This window comes from Oreochromis aureus, linkage group 4 (genome assembly GCF_013358895.1).
Source record: "Oreochromis aureus strain Israel breed Guangdong linkage group 4, ZZ_aureus, whole genome shotgun sequence".
NCBI classification, from domain to species: domain Eukaryota; kingdom Metazoa; phylum Chordata; class Actinopteri; order Cichliformes; family Cichlidae; genus Oreochromis; species Oreochromis aureus.
Window position 1 is genome coordinate 5,781,497 of NC_052945.1, and position 14,626 is coordinate 5,796,122.

At 41.6% G+C, this 14,626-nt stretch overlaps 1 protein-coding gene across 1 annotated transcript in view; it reads right to left on the minus strand.

The window, feature by feature from the left end:
* The window catches only part of slc1a9 (solute carrier family 1 member 9), a 32,561-nt gene that overhangs the window by 9,180 nt on the left and 8,755 nt on the right, over nucleotides 1-14,626 (minus strand). The window contains exons 3-8 of the mRNA XM_031750982.2: nucleotides 14,010-14,133; nucleotides 6,473-6,631; nucleotides 5,479-5,631; nucleotides 3,431-3,687; nucleotides 1,551-1,656; nucleotides 1,281-1,407 (exon numbers count right to left, since the gene is read on the minus strand). Of these exons, the coding sequence (XP_031606842.1) occupies nucleotides 1,281-1,407; nucleotides 1,551-1,656; nucleotides 3,431-3,687; nucleotides 5,479-5,631; nucleotides 6,473-6,626 (797 nt within the window). The 5' untranslated portion in view covers nucleotides 6,627-6,631; nucleotides 14,010-14,133. The remainder of the gene's footprint in view (nucleotides 1-1,280; nucleotides 1,408-1,550; nucleotides 1,657-3,430; nucleotides 3,688-5,478; nucleotides 5,632-6,472; nucleotides 6,632-14,009; nucleotides 14,134-14,626) is intronic.

Genomic DNA, 14,626 nt, shown 5'->3' on the forward strand with positions numbered 1-14,626 from the left:
GCCAATAATTAGCCTATAAGCGTCCTGTTACCATCAACTATATTAAAAAAAAAACAGATTTAAAAGGGATCGCAGAACAATAAACAATGCCGCAAAAATGGTGGCACCGTGTTCTAGTAATCCATGTGGTGACATGACTATAAATTTTACAAGGCCTTTTATAAATTGATGTGAATTTAAGATATTTTAAGAATATTTAAGGCGCTGTAGCCACCCTGTTACTTTTTTTAATGTCAGGCCAATGTTTTCGCCACCTCATCAATCTTTAGTCACTGTCAAAGAAGCATGTTTCTCTGCGAGCGGACATGACACATGCTTGGCTCTCCGGTTTCCAGCTCTGGTGTGCAGTTGTTCCCGTGCATGAATACAGACTGCAGTTATTGCGACATTTGAATTAAAGCGATTCCTTGTCCCATCATGAGACGGTGCATTCTCCCAGGTCAGCTGGCATCCAGTGACAGTTGTTTGGTGGAGTATGCCATGTATATGATTTGATAGATGTGCCCCTTGTATGATGCGTGCTTTTTGTATACACTGGATTCTGTGTTTGGCTCGCACCATAAGCCCGTGAGTAATCTGTTTACACTGAGTGAGTGATACAGACAATGATACAGTTCCTTTGGTGTCCAGCTGCACATGTAGAGGAGGCTTAGAGGAGCTTCGAGACAAGCATCCTGCTGTTTCTCTTCCAACCGCCTACTCTACTCCTCCTTTCCTTTCCCATCCCCGCTCTGAGTACCGCTACACTTTCTCTGCGCCACTTGCCAGGGTTCTGCGAAGCCTCAAGACGTGCACTGCTCTCTGAAGGAATGCTCTCACACGCATCTTTTTGCGTCCCTCCTGCCCGCATCTGCTTTCTGCTCTGCCACCAAGTGGCTCCTTCGCCGTCGATGGATCCATTACATTCTGGAGATCTTCCACCGCGGCTCCCCTGGGAGCCCACAACGCCGTTCCGGGCCCCGGCTCCTGCTACTCCCCAGCATACCACAGACTCCAGCATGTCCCAGGGAAACCCTCTCCCTCTTTCCATCTGTCTGTGTCCTTCACTGACACACTTTCTCCCTCTTCCTCTTTGTTTTTTTTTTTTCTATCTGACCTTGCTGCTTGTTCCCACAATTTGCCTCAAGCACACAGTCATCGCCTTATCCATCACTGTCTCTGACCGTTGTATGCGGTATCTCCAAAATGTCAAACGCTGGCCAACAAGAGGAAAAACAGAGGCACGCACGTTTTAAACACAGACACACACAAATACGAATAAAGGAATACAAGACACCGACCACATGATCATGGACACCATCGTCATGATAATTTCATTGAGGATGTTGAAGAAGTCACACATGACCTTCCCACGCTCGCCCATCCGGCCCATGCAGATCCCAAAGGTGATGAAGAAGCCAATTAAACCTTGACGAAAACACAAAGCAAGCGCGTGAGTTGAAACACGCAAAGGAGTGAAACTGTTGTGGATGCAAAAATGAGGACAAATAAACAAAAAGAGACCTGGAAAACGCAAGCGTCTCGCAATACGAACTCTGTTATCAACTCACCGAGGACGTTCATGCCCCATTTGTATTCCAGTTTTTTTCTGTTGACTAATATGGGCTCAGTTTGGTTTGGTGCTGCGACCGGCACCTTTTTCAGCACCGTCTGAACCTGAAGGAAACACGGGGCGACATTCAGATTATTCTGTGGTTTGCGCTGGGGTGCTTAGATTTTGTAACTCCCATTGTGTGTGAACAAACAAAGTTTTGGCAGCGGCACGACGTGCTCTGATTTCTGTTTAAAGAAAAGGCAAAACAGAAACATAAATACAACAAAGGGAAAGAAAAAGGAGACAAAAAGGCTGAAAGGGGGAGGACAATTCCCTGCTGCTAAAGCAGTGACTTATATGAATTTACTGAATCCCTGATGAGTATGAACAAAGAAGCAGTATTAAAAAAAAAGATGCAGACAGAAATAAAGCTCTCGGTTCACCAGCAGATGCCTTACTGCGCTAAATAAGGATGTGGCTTTGCAGATGTAAAGAGATTAGGGGTAGCAGCAGGACAGCTGATCATTGCCCAATCAAACACAGATAACTACTTCTAATCATTCAGACGAACACGCATGACAGAAAAAACAGGATTGGACAGAAGAAGGCGACGGCTGCATCACGAAAACACAAGCCGCTTCCTGAATTGTCCCTATTTGACCACATCATTAGCACTAACTGACGATACATTACAAAGAATGGAAAAAAGCAACCCTAGATCTATTTTATAAATGACTTGATACATTACAATGGCACTGATTTCTTCTTTTAGTATGTAAAAGGTGTTTTCAGTGGTTGATTTTATAAGCTCTATTTGTATTTGTTTTTAACTAGATTATTACACTCTGGGCCAGGGGTGGGCAACAAACTGTTGTGGAGATCTGCACCAATGATCTGAACTCAATTCTACTCAATAAAAATAGAATTTTATAAGTTTATTATTGCAGCAATCCACACCAGTCCCAGTTTTTCATGTTGCCCCTTTAGAAAATGAGTTGCCCACCCCTGCTATAGGCAACAGAGTGGTGCAGTGGTCAGCATCGTTGCCTCACAGCAAAAAGTTGGGTTTGACTCCTGTGATCTTTCTGTGTGGAGTTTGCATGCTCTCCTGCGTGAGGTCTCTCTGAGTACCCTGGCTTCCTCCAGCAGTGCAAAGAGTTGCATGGCCTCTTAGCCTCTTTCCAGCCAAAGCCCTTTGAATCAGTCCAGACAACATATGTAAAAATTGTTACGTATGAAGTCTGGAGGACAGCTAGCCTCTCTGGAGAACCATAAGTTTTTAAGAACTCTGTCCGAGTCCTTCACTCTCTCAAACTGCTCAGTAATACCTTATCCAGAAAAGCTCATGTCTTCAAATGTGGCCTGGGGCACAAGCAAGACTTTCCAATATGATACACTTTGGATAATAATTATTTGCAATAATAATTGTTGACAATCGCTGACAAAACAATCACAATTCAGGATCCAAGTGGTAGCTGTTTTGGAAACTTTAATCTGTAGTTTGCAATGGTTTTTGTAGTGAACTATTAACATGAAGCACATGAAGCGATGTCTATGAACATTCATTCAAATTAAAGAGGAAATTTATCTTGAAAAACAAAAATACATTTTTAATAAACTTCAGATATTGTTTATTTTACCCATTTTTTTCTGTTCAGTGTAGTTTGATTATCATCACCTTAAAGTTGAATGATGAAAATTTCATAAAAGGAATGTAGAGCCTTACCAAAGTGCCAGCAAAGCAATACTGGGAAACTTTTGTTTTATCAAAAGGAAAAGTATTAATCAATAATCTTTGTTTGCTATGTTTATATTGATATTTTCAGTTTGCTTTAAAGCTTATGGTTCAAGACGAGCCAAGATAATGAAGCAGTAGATGGTTAATGTGGAGGGTACCTGCTGGAAGCAGGCTTGCACCAGGTTTTCTGGGAAGAGGTTTCGAATCAGGTCAAGGAAAGCGTCCAGACTGCTGACTTCCTGGTTTTTCGTGGAGGTGGATGATGAGTTGCCTCCCCTCAGTTTAGGGTTCCCTGGGTGGATCCCTAACACTAGGATGACCCCGAGGACGGCAGCGATTACAGTGGTGGACATGTAGTACACCATGGCTCGGCTACCCATCCTTCCACTGGAGCGCGCGTCTAGACCAGCAAGCCCTACAAGAGACAGACAACAGATTTAAAACAATGTGTGTCCAAGTCCACAGAGTCAATAACAGTGTCTTTACCTCAAAGCTCGAGTCTCCCAGTACTTTAAACTGCAAATGCTTCCTGTAGAGTGTTTAAAGTTTGATACATGTTTTCTGGATAAACCGCTTCATGAATCAACTCAGGTGGCTCTAGCTGGCTAGCTACCTGCTAGGTTTTCTCATTTCAGTCACTGAACTGGTTGTGAGTTTGATGATTTCTGGAGTATTTTTTTTCCAATTACATGAGAAATATTAGAGCATACATAACTGATATTATACTGTCTGATTTCCTCTTAAATTCAAGCATTTAAATTGCATGTTATGTACTTAAATCTTTAACACCTAACACCTGCAGGAGCATTTCGGCCATGGAAACCCATACCGTGAAGCTCCCAGCATACAGATGTTGTGCTGATGTTAATGCTGGAGGAGGTTTGAAACTCCGCAGATATTAAGACTTTTGCACTTGTTGACCCTGTTTCTGTTACTTTATAGGTCTGCGGCTTCATGACTGAGCTGCTGTGATTCCTGAATGTTTCCACTTTGCAATTATACCACTTACAGTTGCTTGTGGAATCTCTACGATGAAAGAAATTTCACAAACTGACTTGTTGCAAAGGTGGAATCCTGTTGCAGGACAAAAAGCAGATTCAGGGAGCTTTTTAGAACAACTTATTCTTTCACAAGTGTTTGCAAAGGCAGACTGCATAGCTAGGTACTTGATTTAATACACCTGTGACAATGGGATTGAAAACACTTGAATTCAAAAATTAATGCAGCGATGCTTTTGCCTTGGAGGCCGGATGCTGGAGCTATCAGGGACGTCACTCCAATTCACTGCGTTCCAGTAGCAAAGTCAGAAAAGCTACGAAATACTGGATTTCTTTGTGCTTCTTAGCAAAAATGACTCTTAGTCATTCATGCATCACTAGCAATACGGTGCAATGGTTCCTTATTTTCTTTGCTTATAAACATGCAGGATATTCACAAATAGAGGCTAGCTGAAGAGATTGCAATCAATTTCCAAAGGGTCCACTTGAAAAACTGTGACTCTTTTAAAGAGAGATTTTATGGAGATAACTTATTTATGGAGATAACTGGGCATTTCTTATTGTAAATTGTGGATTTTTATTTATTGTGCATTTGTGACCTATTTATCAAGTTACAATAACACAACAGTGGCAGTGCAGAGTACAAGCTTTACAGTTTCGTTAATATTTACATGGGCTGCCACCAACTTGGATGGTTAAGTCAAGGTCGGTGGGGCTGTTTGCTGATTTGGAAGTACGACTTGAGGGGAACGTTCCAGTTGAAAAATCCAACTAGGAAATTCCAATTTCCAGCTTCAGATGGAACACACCATAAGAGGAGTGGCTCAATACTTTTACCTACATTGTGTATGTCTGTGTGACGCTCCCATACAGTCTTAGATGCACCTTCCTAACCAAACTTGGTTCTGACTCATAAGTACAGAGTCCTGTAGACTACATGTAAAACAAATGCATTAGTCCAGTAGTACTCATCCTACCAACGTCAGAATTTTCATTTTTCTACAGTTAACATATTAACATGTTTAGTTTAGTTTATTATGGTTAAAGTTCAGGAGTATGAGGTTGTAGTTGGTTAGAAATCACTGGAGACAATGAGTGTGTCCTAAATTATGCACGCACTGGACACTCATCCATTACAGTGTAAACACAGTAACGGTTACTTTTTAACTTCCTTAAAAACAGCATGATGCTGACTATAACGGCCACACCTGTGATAAGGCTGGAGATAATAAGAGGCAGGATGAGCATCTTCAGCATCCTCATGAGTATTTCTCCAGGAAAGGAAACCATTGTGAGAGCGGCGCTGTCTGTCACCTGCATGTACCGCAGCATCATCCCAAAAACGGCTCCCATGACGACGCCTGAGGAGTGGAAAAAAATAAGCTAATTACAGAGTTTTGTTTTTGTGCAGCAGTTGTTTAGCCAATTATGTCGGCATTAATTTCCCAAACCATTAAAAAGGCATACTATGCCTCCATGCCTCAAAAAGTCCCATAATAGCACAGGCTATTGTTTTAGTTTCCAGACAAGTCGAAAAGCATGCCTAAACACTACCTTATGTGCACATTGAGCTAAAAATATAATGAATATTGGTTTCAAAAATGAGTTCCAAATGTCACAAATATGTAAAACTCGGTAGTAATATTAACCTTGTCAGAAATCAACCTCAGTTTATAACCTTTCGGCGGACTCATTAGCCTTTTTTGTGAGGGCCCCTAACACTGTGTTTAACGTTGGAGATGCAAGAGATCGCTGACTAATGAGAGCCATCTACTGTAATGTAAACGAGTTCATATCAAGGTTTAAATCTAAGTGACAAATTGCAGACAAAAATAACACACTCCTTGACTCTGCAGGCCTTTTTTTGACAAAGCACACAGCTGTGGAGAAACATACCAAAGTGTTTACAGTGGCAGAGCAAAGACAACAACAAGCCTAAGACATCTCATGGGAAAATGATCCCGGAGTATGTACATCAAGGTTTGCGTGTGGTAATTTTTGCTGCAGCATAAATTGGTCCTTTTCTTATTTTTAACAATAAAACTAACCTCAGTTGTAATTCTAGTCATTCAGTAAAACATGTGGGAATTTGGAGTGTTAAACTATGTGCATAAAAGCAAAACAAAGGCTTGTTTTGCTCCAGTATTTCTTCAAGTTATGCCCTCATCATGGCATCGCCTGAGTGCTTCTTTTCATGTGTACCCATAACCGTGAGTCCCAGCAGCAGGTTGTGTGTGTTGCGGCTACAATGGCCAGCATCTTTATACGCAATCTCCGTGTTGTCATCTCGCTGGTTTTCTTCTTTCTCCTTCTCCTTGTTTGCGTTGGACTGGTTGGCTGTCGGCTGGTTTGTCATCCTGTCTGTGAGGACAGTGGAAAAGGTGGGTTTTAGTGCTGAATGACAGCATGCTTTGGAAAGCAAACTGCAGCATCTCATAGCAATGCTGATTAGCTTAGACTATAAATGTTTAACATAGCAAGGGTAGACTAGCAAGCCTTCACACTTTACCGCTGGGGGTGGTCGAGCCTATTTTTCAAAGGGGATTAGTGAAAACCAGAAGCACCTAAGGCTCACACAACAGGAATGTCCTGTGAGTATTTGGTTTAGGTTCTAAATGGAGGTAAATGCGCATAACTGAAGGCAAACCAAACACAGCAGGCAAGGCCTAAACAGGACATGAAGAAACAACTCAAGAGATGTAATCTGTTCATCATCCTTTAAATGGAAAATGATGAAACTGCCAGACTCTAAATACAGCACAATATGGAGGTGATAGAAGATAGAGGAACAGATTTAGCTGATTAGTGAGGTAAAGTGAGGTAAAGAATGACCCCCTAGAAGCAATAGGATGTGGCCCCTGGATGTGTTACATGCAGTGAATGAAGCCCTGTGGACAGTGAAAGCATTTGTTCAAGTGTTTTTGATGGTTATCACCTACATTTCTCTTGAAATAGCAGGATAAGTCAAATTCATCTATAAGTTTGCTTAACATGTACCATCTTTTCTGATAGATTTATTAATCTGAAAAGAGTCTGTACAAAATAACACACAACTAATAATTCACTTTAATTCAATTCAATTTGAATTAAACACTCAACATTAATACAGGAAAAACTGAGAAAACTCTAACAGTCATATCACACTCCTTAAGCAAGCACTTTGGCAACAGTGGCAAGCAAAAACTCCTTTTTAACAGGAAGAAACCCCCGGCAGAACCAGGCTCAGGGATCGGCAGCCATCTGCCGCGACCGGTTGGGGGTTATTCAGTTATATAGAATATTATCACGTGAGCATAACAGACACTTGTACACCACAGTTGTCATGACATGTAAAACCATACTGAAAGGAACATTGGTGCTTTGAGTTCAGTGCTGATATAAACAGGTATAATGCTTACTATCATCCACATTCACCGTGTTAGCAAATGTTAAGTCAACAATCCTGAAAGTATTTTATCAAAATACATTTCTGTCAGTGCTGATAAAAAGCAAGGACATGACCAAAATTATTACAGTTGAATGATGATACGATTGAAAGCTCTCTGGTTATATTCCACCTGTAGGTTAAGTTCTATTGATCTATTTAAGCAGGTCTTGGCTCCATGCTGCTCAGCAGTCCTTGCAGATAGCAAATACCAACTATCATCTGATGAATCTTTATCATTTCATCAGCTATATTTAAATTCATTTGCACCGGTAAGGAACATCCGGCAAATAAAACAAGAACGTTAGGTCGTATCCGTTGTCAGCTATCTGGACTTCCTAGTAACACCGGAAGTCCTGAACTGCTATCTGTTGCCCCTAGAAGTTAAGTTAGCTGACTAACCAATAAATTCCCAGACTGATCAAATATTTTTCTGGATAAACGAAAGTTTACCTGCTGGTGTTGCTACAAAGACAGCAGGAGGATCACCAAAGTAATTAATGTTCTGAGGCCTGTCTTCATAAGTGATACAACTCTCCTAACCTTATATTTTGGAGAAAGATAAGACAGATTTTTGGGGGAAAAGTCTCAATACTTTTAGATAAGTGCCAGTTAAAATTATTACTTTCCCTTTCTTCTTGATTGCAGAGACTTACATATTGTGATTGTCCAAGGATGGAGGTTAAGGTTAAGGGTTAGGGATTGTCAAAGATGATGACTCGCAACTCAAAGGGTCAATATTAATACTACTGAGTGAAAATTAATGGCAATACATCAAATACGTGTTGAGTTACTTCATAGAAAGCTGTCACAGTCAGGACCCTGCTAAATGAAAAGTCCAGGGATCACCAGTGAATGTCTGCATCCATCCAACAGATATTTAACCTGGACCAAAGTGCAGGAATGACGTCAGCATTACCACATGGACAGCATTATTGAAATCATCTTAAAGCCAATTCTTCAATAAGCACAAGTCGAACAATTAGTCTCAGAGTTTATTTTAGCTCCTGTGCATTTCAAATTTCCCTCTAAAGCAGAGTTATTTCCATCAAAACAATGAGTCATGGAGGAAGAATGTGTTTGCTGTCCAATAACATGTTTCCAGTCTACCAAGAAAATTTGAGAGCCGCCACTGCTACCATCTCTCAACATTAATTGTACATAAACACATCTGGAGAGCAGCGCGGTCGTGCCAAATCCCTGTCACAAGCATGAGTGTCACATTTACAAACAGTCTGACTCAATGAGATAGCTGCAATCAGACCTGATTATAATTCATCAATTTTAGCAGATGCCATACAGTCGTATACACTAACCAAAAGAACAGTACACAAGGGAGGATGTGTAAAAAGTTACCTACTGCTTTATGTGTTCACCTCCACGCTCTCACCTCCTGCTCCCTATGGCCATATCTCTGCCCCTTTCTAGTCTGTGACTGTGTCCAGTCCAAGCACCAATTTGGATTTCCAGAGTTATCCAAATTGGTGCGTATCAGGGCCGGAGAACGCCTAGCCAAGTTTCAATTGCAGAGATATAATCCTCGGTGAATGGAGTACTGAGGCGAGGAGGAGGAGGGGGTTCCTCTTAATAGTCTTCACAAATCCTCTTTTCAATCCTTATGTCATTCTTAGCATGAACATTGTTTGGTAATGTCAGCTGACCACATGCAATTTGCTTGCATATGCGAATGAGAATAAGAGAAAGACGTCTCTCCCCTTTTCCTCAGTGTTTACGACAACTGTCCGCTCCCTGTGTGGATTTAAATGACCACAGTAGGCGGAAAAAATCGAGCCCAAAAATGTAAAAGTTTCAAACTGAGACGTGAGAGGCTCCAAAAGAGGCTACTACGAAGACAGTGAATGAGTAAAGTTTAATTTTTAAACAGACAACAAGCAAAACCAATGTAAAATCCTGCTGAATGTGAAAAAGACTAATACTATGAGAATAACAATATCTCTCATCCTCTCCTTTCCTGATAAGAGATCTTGAAAAAACTAATCAACAGCATGTATCCTGAGATGAGAGCAGCAGTGATGAGTGTAAGCTGCAAAGACATCCTCAAGGACCTGACGCAGTGCTGCAAATCTGTCTTCCTTCCCCAACAGAGAGATTACTTTCCTGCTCCAGGAAATGTCAGCGCTGCCTCAAGACAAAATGTAGCTGTCCTCTAGGAAGCAACTCTTGTTGGGCTGACCTGCTGGCTCTGTTCAACAGAGGAAAACCGAGACCATTTACAGTGTGGGAAGATTGAATCTGACTCCTTAACTTTCTAAAGTCTTGCCTGAAAAGCCCTAAACAGAATACAGAGCAAAGGCCATGCACCGCATGGAATTTCTGTTACATCACGAATAAAATGCAAGAATTCAAGTCAGTGGATTCAGTTTGGTCAGCCAGCTTACAGTAAATCCAGGATTTCAGAGCAACATGACACAGGTATTAACAGTCTGCCAGGTAGGCTGCAGACACGGGGACATATTCCTTTGAAGAGAGAACGCCTTTAAATCTTTGCAAGAGCTCTGGAAACACATGTTAGTGATAAGTGCTGAAACACAGGGGTAAAGGAAGAGGAACTTCAAAGCGAGTGAAGCCTAGAGCAGAAATAAACCCTGCTGGTACAGTAGTGATAGCATTGCTGTTTACATCCCCTCTTTGCCAAATACAGACACCAGACAGAAAGCCTCCCACAGTGACTTTCAGAGTAATGGTGACTGGATAAACATGAGGTCCCTCAGTGTAAACTATGCGGTCATCCATCTGATGTGTGATGATGACCTGTGCAGCGCGTGACAACCATCACAATCAGTCTTCACATGCGGTCATGCACTTACGACACATCTTCTTAATCGTCATGGCTTCCAGGGCGACGGGTCACCATGCCAGAATGAGTTAATCTCCCCAAAGAGCGAGCTCTGATTACTGTAAATGAGCCCAGGCAGCTGTAGATAAAAAGGTGCGCGTACAACTCGAGAGAACTACCTCAGTTTGTCTGTCGCAGGCTCGTCAACCCCCTTCCTCATTTCCACCCATAGTCCTCCACATTAATAATCCGACCATTCGATCACAGACGTTGATCCAAGAGATCAAACAGACGCAGCTCTAACTCCCCTCCTTCCACCCAGTGTGTCTGACTGTCACTGAGCTTAACGTTCACTGCGCACAAGCTTTTTGATTTCTTCTAAAAATCAACATACAAACGTGGATGTGGTCTGAATATCTGCTGCCAATAGAAAAATCAACATTTTTAAATCTGAATTCAGCAACAAAGGACCGTGAATAAATCGATTTGACCATTTGCCGTGATAAAGTTGTTGTAGTAACGCAAAATATTGTTGTTCTCTTGGTTTTTAAGTGAGTAAATGTGAGAATGTCACTTTTGCTTCTACGCAATTTTGATATATAAACTGCAGGCTGTAGGAGAGGCTCAACTTTTTAATGGAACGAACATGAACTGTAGGAGAACTTCTGCATCCAGATGGGATCGCTGTGTGACGGCATGTAAACCGATCAAATGTACTCGTCTCCCACTAAATCACCTGATTCACTGGTGCTTTCTACACAGACTAAATTCCAACCAATAATTATTTTGTTCTTTCAATCGAGGTTGGCATTCAAATTTACAAACACAATATCAAATTGTGTATCTATGTAAAGATTTTCCATGTGTGGATGTTACAAATATGCGCTGTATTTTATTTTGAGGAACCATCTGTGTGTGTGTGTGTGTGTGTGTGTGTGTGTGAACTCCGGGTGTGTACGGGTGTGTCGGAGGATTATTTCCAATGGTTGATTGTTTGGTGTGAGCCTTGCAAACGGATCGAGATATAATCCCCATCCCGCCCCTCCACCACCCTTGTTCAGCAGAGGGAGATGAGGATGGCCACTGCAGCAAACACAATAAACTACACAACACACAACTGCCATTGCATATGTAATAAATGAGAAGATCTGGGTGTGTTATCCTGTTAGCACCATTGTGCAATCTCACGAAAATGAATGCGTTGTACTGTTGTAGCTGGCTAATGTTTGGGTTTTTTTTGCATAAATCAATGATTGTCTGGTCAGTTACATGACAGAAAATCAACCAAATAACATGAAGTCTTCCTGCCACATAAATGAAAAAAAAAGCAGCAAAGTCACACATTTGAGAAGATGACATCATCTTCTCAAATGTATGCAACAATCTGTCTCTCACTTAAAAATGACTATAAAGGTTCAAATTTGTTTTAAGCTCATAAATAATTAACTCATCATTTCACCTCTGGGTCTAATTAGTCATCAGGACAAATGGAAACTGCTGATTACTTTTCAACATTCCTAACATGTGCATTTTAGTTCAAAGTTTCAAAGACCTTTTCAAATCTTCTTTCTCTTTTCAGTTTGTGACCATGACGGCGTTCCACGATAGAAAATCACCAGAACTGTATTAAAAATACACTCACTTCTTTTAAGGTGGGTTTCATTTATTTGAGCATAAAATACATTGTTGTTCATTAAACAGACAGAAAAAATAGGAAAATGCAACTAACTATATAAACTTTGAGACTATTTCAATTGACTACAATTTAATTTTTATAGCACCAGTTTATAACAACTGTAGTCTTTTGTGTTAAAAGGTAAAGGTTCCTAGATGAGACACACTCCCTTGAACAACACTTGGCAATGCTGTCGAGGAACACTGCCCTTTTACTAGTAAGAAACCTGTGGCAGAACCAGACTCGGCCATCTGCCAAAGGCCAATTTTGAGCCTTAAAAAAACCTTGAAATCCGTGTAAAAAAACTTTCAGGTGGTCATTTGTATTGCAAATATCTAATTTTACCTTGCAAAACATGATCTGATTGCCTGCTTCAGCTGCTAACACATTTTTGTAAAGCTGCACAATAACAGTTACACTCAAAGACCAGAGATAACGGGCACATGCTGCACCGCAAAAACACCATAATGGCCTTCTCTCCCTACAGACACCCATATTCTAGATATCAGCGATGACAGATACACAGCACGAGTGTCCGTGCACTTCAAAGCAGAGCGCTACAAAACTCCTTCAACATATGCACAACTGCCTTCAAACACATGCCTGGTGTATGAGTTTACCAGATCGCAAAAGCAGCGGGGTTACAGTCAGTGAAGGTCAGTGTCAACCACATCAGGTCTGCACACATACATGTGAGCGCACATGGGTCTAGATGCTGCCTCTTGACTGTCTGACTGAGTGAATAACAGAAAACTTTTGATACTCGATAATCAGATTCAGCACCGAATTTGGATTTGATAAATGCTGTCAAATCCAATTCCTTCTAGTGCACAAAGATATCTCACTTGAATTTCCTGTCAGTTCACACAAGTTGAAGATCACCAGTAGAATGAAATTAGGCATGTCAGGAGCAGGCTCTGGATAATATTTCAGAAGTGGGCTGAGGTTAATTCAAAGGAAGTCAAGGATGTGACAAGCTGACATGAACAAATAACACTTTACGTCTCAGGCCTATCTGTTGGACAGCGTTACATATGCAATAACATGAAGAAAATCCCAACGTCTGAGAAGATACAAACAATAAATGTGGCAGCTTTATTTTGCTAAGATGTGAGAATAGGTAGAGTGCAAATGAGAGAAAAGACTTGAGTTCTTGTGTGTGTGGTGTTGTCTGCATGTGCGTGCGTGAACACATGTCAACACACAGACACACACACCCTCCCCTCCTCTCTCTCACGGACGATAATCTGAGTGCATTAATCTGTTGTTTGAACTCCTTAAGCACAGACTGTCTATCACATCTGCTCTCTTCACCCCAGTAAAGCTCTGCAGTTTATAAACTCCCTTTTTCTCCTCTCGCTCTCCTTCCTTCTCCTGTCTTTTCCTTTTTTGATCTGTCGCCGCAATTTCTCTATCGCCCCTCACTCCAGCAGGACTAAATTTAACACAGCTCATTCCCTTCATACAGTAAATCCATCTTCTCATTTGGCCACCAGACCTTTTTGGAAACTTCTTTTTCCTGCTTTGAATCTCTCTGATCCCTCTCTGATCTTTCTTCCTCTTACTCACATCTGATAAAACATGACAGGGCCCACATGTTGAAAAACTGAAAAATCACCCAAACCAATGTCTTCAATGAAATTAAAACCCAAAACATTCACAATCTTTGCAGAAAAAAGGATGAAACAAACCATTAATGTGTCTGGAAATAAACACCCAATAATCACAAATGATACGATAACTGATAAAGGTGACAAATGATGCAAATTTAGCGCTTGTGTGCGAGGCATGAATGAATGGAGGAGAATATAAAAAACGACAATAAGGAGACGGCCGAGCTTACCTGCTGTGTGTCGCTGTTTCCCATCCGACAAGAGCGAGGCATCGGGAGAGACACGCAGAGCAGGGACGTGGAGATGATGAAGACGAAGAGGGGATGGGAGGCGAAGTCACAGTCCTTGCGTCATCTGAGGAAATTTGCAGATTAATACAACAGCTTGATGCTCTGAGCCCCTCTCCTCCCCCACCTCACCCCACTGCATCTCACCCTCACTCCCATCTCCTCCCCTCCCTCCTTTCTGTCAGCCTTCATGACTGTATCTATCACAAGCCTCTTTTATATCACTTTGGTTACACTTTTGGGGAACGCACGGGACAGGCATTAATTACCAGTGACAACGATCACACAGAAGGTGGAAGATAGATGCGAGACACAACTTTAAAGTGATTATGGAAATTCAGCAAGGAATAAGTTTGGGGACTTTGAGGGGGGGGGGGCATCATTATCCTCCCTTCCACAGGAGGGTGCTATGACTCTTCACTGAATGGAAGAAACCTGCTCAACAGCTTCCCCCTGAGGGATACATTGACAGATATCAGTGTCAGTCGGTGAGGCCTCAAAGTGCATGGGGGCCCAAGGGTGGAGCTGCTACATACTGCACATACAAGGGTCAGGCTTTT